At 40.7% G+C, this 8377-nt stretch overlaps 1 protein-coding gene across 1 annotated transcript in view; it reads left to right on the forward strand.

Moving 5' to 3' along the window:
- LOC138974544 (uncharacterized) overlaps positions 1 to 8377 on the forward strand; it is a 220558-nt gene that overhangs the window by 188232 nt on the left and 23949 nt on the right. The window contains exons 47-49 of the mRNA XM_070347259.1: positions 5006 to 5124; positions 7721 to 7865; positions 8273 to 8341. Of these exons, the coding sequence (XP_070203360.1) occupies positions 5006 to 5124; positions 7721 to 7865; positions 8273 to 8341 (333 nt within the window). The remainder of the gene's footprint in view (positions 1 to 5005; positions 5125 to 7720; positions 7866 to 8272; positions 8342 to 8377) is intronic.

The following is an 8377-nucleotide window of genomic DNA, read 5'->3' on the forward strand; positions in this document are numbered from 1 at the left end:
GGGTACTGGCTCTCAAAATCAGTTCAGCAGAATGAGTTCGCATGTAACTGAAACTATTCTTAAAAGTTACTTGGTGATTTTAAAAGCTTGATAAGGCACCAAAAAAAGGTCTGTTTACGGTAACCCGACCGACCCTATTTTTTTCGCGCGACCCTAGACTTTTTTTGGCATTTGGGGAAAAAAAAATCTTGGTTTTTTTGCAAAATAACGTAAAAATATGGGTTTTTGGAGAAAAAAAACCACACAAAAAAACCGACCTACCGACCCTATTTTTTGGGCCTATGTTACCGTAAACAGACCTTTTTTTTTTGGCCTAACACAAGTCCCATGATTTTAGACATGCTACAATGCCTTTAATCGAAGGAAGTTTGCGTTCTTGGTCGAGTCAATGCAGCTGGCTCGAAAATCACCTCCCTTGGACGCGTGACGTCTATAGCGGAATCGGCCGGGTGGAACGGCGCTCTCTTATGCCGTGCAATGGGCGCAATCGGGTAGTCTAGTCATGTCCTCAAGAATACTTCAAAGGTAGGTCAAGAGAAACTAAGGACGGGGTGCGAGGGTGACTTCTCCCAGGTTATAACATTTCAAACAATAAATAACGGAGTTCATAACATGTATTCTGCTCCCTTCCTGCTTTTTCAGGTGTAATTCCCACTTGAACCCTGTTTTAGTTCAACTTATTGGCAGATTATATTGTCACGCGCCGAGGGACACAAACACACACACACATACACACACAGCCACCCACAAACACACATACACAAACTGATGTGACACACACACACACATACACAAACTGATGTCACACACACACACACACTAACACACTAACACGTGTACACACACACACACACACACACACACACACACTAACACGTGTAATCACACACACACACACACACACACACACACAAACACACACACACACACACACACACACACACGCACGCACGTATAGACAATCACTGAGATTAGGTTCATGTATTCTGCCCCCCTCTCGCCAATTTACAAAATACAACAAGAGGTTTGATGAGCACAGTAGATCAACTTTAAACGTACACAATTATATTTTTAGCATTACTTTTCAATTCTCGTTGATGCATTAATGATGCCAGAAAATGTAACCGGACGCATTTGGAACGCCAAAGCAATTAAATACATTGCGCGGTACATCGGCGCTTAATTTCATAACGTCTGACTGAGTCATTTGTTATTCGGTGATAGTTTCGCACATATCTATTTCCTGTATTTGAAAATATGTTCACCTTACGTAATTTTCAAAGGTACATTTCTTTGATAAACGATACGAAACCGTGCAGGTGAAAAATTGGTAATGACTGACGTAGGATTCGTTGTGGATTTCACGTTGAGGGCACGTTGGCGATCAATCAAACCCCAACGTTGTGTGTTTACGTTGAAACTACGTTGTAGGAACGTTTGTTGTATCAAACTAACTTTTGTTTTTAAATCACGTGAATTTCACATGAAAATTACGTGAGTATACCAACGTTGTTCGAACACCAGAAAATCACAATAATACAACGTCGATTTTACCTTGCTTTTTAAGGTGGAATCCACGTGAAATTTACGTTATGTACCAACGTGTAAAAAAAACACCACACAACTGTAACGCAACGTTGCTTTCACGTTGTGTTTTTTGGTTGGATCCACGTAAATTTCACGTAATCTTCGCAACATTTGAAAGACACCAAAATGCAACGTGAAATTCACGTAAAATTTACGTTGTATTACAACGTCGAAAGAACACCAAAATCTCACAATGACACAACGTTGGTTTTACGTTGCGTTTTTTGGTTGGCTCAACGTAAATTTCACGTAAAGTTCGCAACGTTGCTAATGACACGAAAAATTCACATTTTCGCAACGTCGTATTTACGTTGTGTGTTTGCTGGGGTACCAATCATTCAAGAGAGTTCACTTGATTTACAAATGGATTGGAGGTCTGTCATTTCCAAGCAACTGAATTGTAGCTTAAAATCAGTGAATACCCTTTATTTCTGACCAAGCATCATTGCAATGACAGTCAATTAATTTTTCTCTCCAAAATCACAACATTATACCATGTCATACTTTCAAATAACCTCTAATTGCCCTTGAAAAAAATACAGGCTCCTGACGTTCTCAGTGCCCAGTGACGGCAGAGATTGACGAATTACAATTCAACCGTGTAGCAAGATGACACCACTTGAGCCAGAGGTCGACTAATGATTAGTAATGACATTCCAATTCACAGCATCTTGATTGACAAGCTTGATTTTCCGTAATAACTGTGGAAAGTCAGAATTTTCAAAAATGTTCCCTGAAAAGCATAAATACTCGAAACTCAGCGTTCACAAATGAATCAAATGAAAGAATGAAATCGATGATTAGATGCCACAAGACCTTATGTCGAAATACAAACGCCAGTTATGGGATGATATGTCATTTTGGAGAAAACAGACGATTTTCTACAGAAACTAGCCTCGCCTTTGCCGATTTTCGTGGGGCCCACCGCAGCCAATTGCTTTCGTTGTGGTCGGCGCTCATAACGAGGGGTTTGCTATGGCTGCGAGTCTTGTGGTCAAAGCAGCACCGTTCTTAAGAGGCGCATGCCTGATAGAACGTTAAAGCTAGTTAAAAAAAAAAAAAAAAAAAAAAGCCTTTCCCTCGCTCAAACTATATAATCATATCATATATCGATACAAAGCTAAAGACTGTATCTTCACAATTCAGAAGACCAACTTCATGTATATGAATAAGATTAAAAGTTACAAGCGAGATCGGCAAAACACTGTCAGTCCGGAAATTTCCGTTCGTAGCGATCAGTGCTGAGTGTCTCTCAAAATCGTAATCACTTTCAGAACATCACAATCCCAATTCACGATGTTTTTGAGTAAAGTGTAAATTACCCGAGAAAAAAAACCAACCAAACACACAAAAAACAAAAACAAACAGAAAATCCACATTTGTGGCTTTGGCTGTGTGTCTAACTGAAATGACTATTCCAACTTGGACCCAAATTCCAACCTTGCGCACGGCCGATTCTAGAATGGACCAGCAACAAGGGTACCATTCTAGAATGGCACCCCTGTACTTGCGCAAGGTTAGAATTCCAACTTGGACCCGGTCCATTCTAGAATGGAACCGGATTCTAACTTCGCGCAGAACAAATACACGTCTCAGAAGATCAGTTCAATCATTGCAGAGAGACATAACTTTCGCATTCTAATTAAGCTTACTAACGTTTAAAGTACAAGAAAGACTCTCCTTGAGTAAAGTAATTAGAAAATGCCAAATAGCCCTTTAGTGTTTGAAGGCTGTTGTCTATTGTTTCTATAAGCAGAGGGCTGCCTTAAAAGTAGACAACTTTGTTTTCCCTGTAGGTGACTGCACAGTTGTTAAACTATCTTGATATTTGTTTTTACCCACATGAAGGTTACATGTTCACATTTACTTACCAAATTTCAAACCGTTTTCTTAATGGAGGTCTTATTCCACGCATACTAGAATACGTTTTGTACTTTCTTGTTATTGTATGAATGCTTGTCAAATATTACATACATGTTTTGTTTTGCCTAATAACTGAACTTTTTTTTTATTAGTTGGAAAGTTAGTACAGTAGTCTATCCGTTATCAACTTGTTTGTTTGTTTGTTTGTTTGTTTGTTTGTTCGTTCATGGGCTGCAACTTCCACGGCTTTGCACGTGTATGACCGTTTTTACCCCGCCATTTAGGCAGCCATACGCCGCTTTCGGAGGAAGCATGCTGGGTATTTTCGTGTTTCGATAACCCACCGAACTCTGACATGGATTACAGGATCTTTTTCGTGCGCACTTGGTCTTGTGCTTTCGTGTACACACGGGGGTGTTCGGACACCGAGGAGAGTCTGCACACAAAGTTGACTCAGAGAAATAAATCTCGCCGAACGTGGGGACGAACGCACGCTGACAGCAGCCAACTTGATACAAATCCAGCGAGCTACCGACTGAGCTACATCCCCGCCCCGTTATCAACTTGACTTCACCGGATCACGCTTTGGACTACACAGGCCGGATGATGTGGGTCGTGTACAACCTATATTTTCTCAAGAAGGATTGGTTCCTACACGACCCACGCCATCCGAATAGGGATAAACTCTTTATCGACTCTTTGTAGAATATGGGTCGTACACGACCCACACCCTCCGGTTAGGGATAAACTCCGTAAAATGACTTCTTAAACTTCACATGGGTCGTCCACGACCCACAACATCCGGACTGTATAGTTCAAATGACGTCATTGTTTATTTGTTTGCTTACAAAGATAATCGTTTAAAGATTGGTGGATATAGGAAAGTTTGTATGGTGTTTGAGGATTGCATGAAGTCTCAATCAAAACCTCCCAATTGTTTTAGAGATACAGACACTGTGTGAGGCTCTGGGTCGTCCAGGACCCGGGAAGCACGGTGAAGATACAGTGTGATGCATTAGGAAAAAGTGAAATGACGAAGTAAGATAGTTCACTTGTGGATAATGACACATCGATGCAAGGTGTAAATGTCTGTGTTATTTGACTGAAATATTAGTTAGTAATGTGTGTCCGTAGGTTCTATGTACGTATGTTTCTGAGTCATTGCACAATAAGTCAGGTTATTCTACAGCGTTTATGTTCTGGTTCTGAACAAGATTTGTTTCATTCTTTACATGACATGACAGTTGTACATGGAGCAGCTCCAAAATGTGCTTGATGTCCTAATTTAGTGTGATGTGAGTGTAAATTAAGTAACAAGGCGACAGTGGACTGCGTTGCCTTGAGGGCTGTGTCAAGGTGAAGGGAGCCCAATCTTGGCTATAACTTCCTTCAGATACATGCCAACAAGATGTTACATGTCATGTCAAATTTCAGGCAAAACGGGTAATATACACCAAAGCAGGGAAATGTACACCAAAGCAATAAAACGTGTGACGTACAAACAAGTTAATATAGGTCCGTACATGATGGCATGCGTTCTGCGTGTTGATTTCAGTTAAACCCACTATTACCTTGCCCTTGTCCTTCAACCCTGTGATGCCGAAGGTAGGAGACAGACTGGTCATGACGTGCCAGGCTGGGGGCACGCCGCCTCCAGTCTACATGTTCAGAAAGGTAAACTAAAACATATTTGTTAGCGTGTACCTCTTACATCCCAGTCACACATAGAGTTAGACACCGCTTCTACTACGATGGAAACATGTCCGAGAGCGTGGCCAATCGTGGGCCAAACGAGGGAGGATCCTCATGAGCGTGGTTTGGTCGGGGTGGGCGGGATCTGCTAGGACGCGAAGCTGCACGTTCTCCTTACACTTAATCTGAACAGCACAAAACAAGCGTAACCGGGTCGTGGCGCAGTAGAGTCGTGATGTAGGTTTATTTTTTTTATTAATTTAGTCCAGTTTTGACTAAATGTTTTAACATAACGGGGGAATCGAGACGAGGGTTGTGGTGTGTGTGTGTGTGTGTGTGTGTGTGTGTGTGTGTGTGTATGTGTGTGTGTGTTGGTGTGTTGGTGTATGTGTGTGTGTGCGTGTGTGTGTGTGTGTGTGTGTGTGTGCGTGTGTGTGTGTGTGTGTAGAGCGATTTAGAGTAAACTACTGGACCGATCTTTATGAAATTTGACATGAGAGTTCCTGGGTATGATTTCCCCAGAATCCTTTTTCATTTTTTCGATAAATGTCTTTGATGACGTCATATCCGTCTTTTTTGTAAAAGTTGAGGCGGCACTGTCACACCCTCATTTTTCAATCAAATTGATTGAAATTGTTGTAAAGCAATCGTCGACAAAGGCCCGACTTTAGTATGGCATTTCAGCTTGGTGGCTTAACAATTAATTAATTACTTTGGTCATTAAAAATCTGAACATTGTAATTAAACTTTTGTTTAATATCAAACGATCCAAATTTACGTTCATTGTATTGTTCATCATTTTTTGATTCCAAAAACATATAAAAATGTTTTATTCGGATTGAAAACAAGCTCTCAAAATTAAAAATATAAAAGTTATGATCAAAATAAAATTTCCAAAATCGATTTAAAAACAATTTCATCTTATTGCTTTTCGGTTCTTGATTCCAGAAACATATAGATATGATAAGTTTGGGATAAAAACACGCTCAGAAAGTTAAAACTAAGAGAGGTACAGAGAAGCGTGCCATGCAGCACAGCGAAACCACTGCCGCGCGAAACAGGCTCGTCTGTTTCACTGCGTTTTGCACGAGCGGCGGACTACGGTCATTGTGAAAAAATGCAGTGCGTTCAGTTTTATTCTGAAAGTTCCACAGCTTGACTAAATGTAGTAATTTTGCCTTACGCGACTTGTTTGCCATCTGCTGGATTTCGATCGGGATTGTCTTCGTAAGGACGCAGAGCTGCGTGAAAGGTTTAACTACATGTCAATTAGCCTCACATGTGTCATTCTAAGACAGATCTTGGATCTTATGAAAGTAAATTTGCAACATTTTTTCCAGACAATAGAAACATTACCTGCTATTCAGACTTGGTCGTGTGACAGACGTTTTCTTCCACACGAGATTACGTTGATTGTCTAACGAAGTCGTGAGGCTGAGGAGTTATATACATCAGCTAATCGAGTGTGGAAGAAAACTCTGTCACACGACCAAGTCGGAATAGCATTTATGTCTCACAGCTTCAACAGAGGAGAGAACAAACACGTTTTGCGTACTCAAGCTTGACAAACCTAAACACAGGAGCAGCCATTGTGGAGATATCTACTTGTTGACGGAAGTGACCGAACAACTATGAATGACGTCTCGGTATATGTGAATGACGTCACAGTCTGTATCTTTTGAAGCATCGCATTATTCATGACGTCTTTCTGTGTCTGCATCCGCGAAATGTTTGTTCTGTTCGGGGTCTTTGTCAGCTATGTTCATAACTCTGTCCTTCTAGATTCAGACTTACAGGCCTTGTGATCGAGCCACTTTCCAAGGCCAGCTAAATTCGCGTTTGGAAACAGTACTGTCGTCTGGGTTGCCGTTTTTAGTATTCTCATCGTTGAATAATTTGTAAAGAGAAGAAACGACAACAGCAGGAGAAATACAAGTCGTGTGTGCATTCTGGGGCTTTTGGAGGGACGATTTCGAGTTTGGAATCCGTTCTTGCACATGCTTCAAAGCGTGTAACATACAATCTTGCACACGTTTGCTTGAGTAGTGGCAAAGAACGAAAGCGTGTGACATTGTTAAATATAACTCAGCATTGCTAAATGATACGCATGACAATTCATAACTTTCAAAAAAGGACTGGATCAAAACAATGAACAGCAATGTCATGTGATGGCAGAGTTGACAGGATCCTAAATATAGAATACGAATCGGGTGGGGGTGGCCTTACCTTTTGTTTGGCAGAATAGGCATGAACGGGATCTTTGGTTGCAGAATAAGTTCCTAATAGTAAGTCCTTTGTACTGCGATGACAGGATCATACATATATAGAATACGAATCGGGTGGGGGTGGGGTGGGGGTGGACTTACCTTTTGTTTGGCAGAATAGGCATGAACGGGATCTGTGGTTGCAGAATAAGTTCCTAATAGTAAGTCCTTTGTACTGCTATGACAGGATAATCAATATAGAATACGAATCGGGTGGGGGTGGCCTTACCTTTTGTTTGGCAGAATAGGCATGAACGGGATCTGTGGTTGCAGAATACGTTCCTAATAGTAAGTCCTTTGTAATGCTATGACAGGATAATCAGGATCTGATGACGGAACCCAACACAGAAGGAGAGTACATCATTGAGAGCGTGAAGCGAACAGATGACGGAGACTACTGGTGCAAAGCAACCAATAAAGGTGGATCAGCTAACGTCACTGCTGCATTGCGAGTCAATAGTAAGTGTCTTGTTTCGTATTTTAGTTTCATACCATATGTCTGGTTGTATGTCAGTACTTAGGCTTAGCTGCTTGTATGTGCATGTATTCTTGCACATACATGTAACAAGTCCAAGTCCACATACATTAATTCTGCATCAAGAAGCACATGATTTGTACTGTGAGGTCACTAACGTAATAGTAAACCTTTGCCGTTTGAAGTGACGTAAATAAACGGCTTTTCAATTAGAAACCAATCACACAAAAGTCTACCTGATTGAACTTGGAATATTTACCAGGACACTAACTACACTAAATAAGAATATAATATTATATTCTATGCATTTGACAAATTTGCTCTTGGCTTCGTGTTTAAATTGGCTTTGAAGTGAGTATATATTTAAAATGTCCCCTTTTCGTTTGAACAGTTCTCAGGAATTTGGAAGCCACAAGGTTTTATCCAGATCATGTGAGAGGTGCAGAATTTTCACTTGAAGGTAAGGTCATTTCTTTGAGTATTATAATTGTATGAA

This window comes from Littorina saxatilis, linkage group LG8 (genome assembly GCF_037325665.1).
Source record: "Littorina saxatilis isolate snail1 linkage group LG8, US_GU_Lsax_2.0, whole genome shotgun sequence".
Taxonomy (NCBI): domain Eukaryota; kingdom Metazoa; phylum Mollusca; class Gastropoda; order Littorinimorpha; family Littorinidae; genus Littorina; species Littorina saxatilis.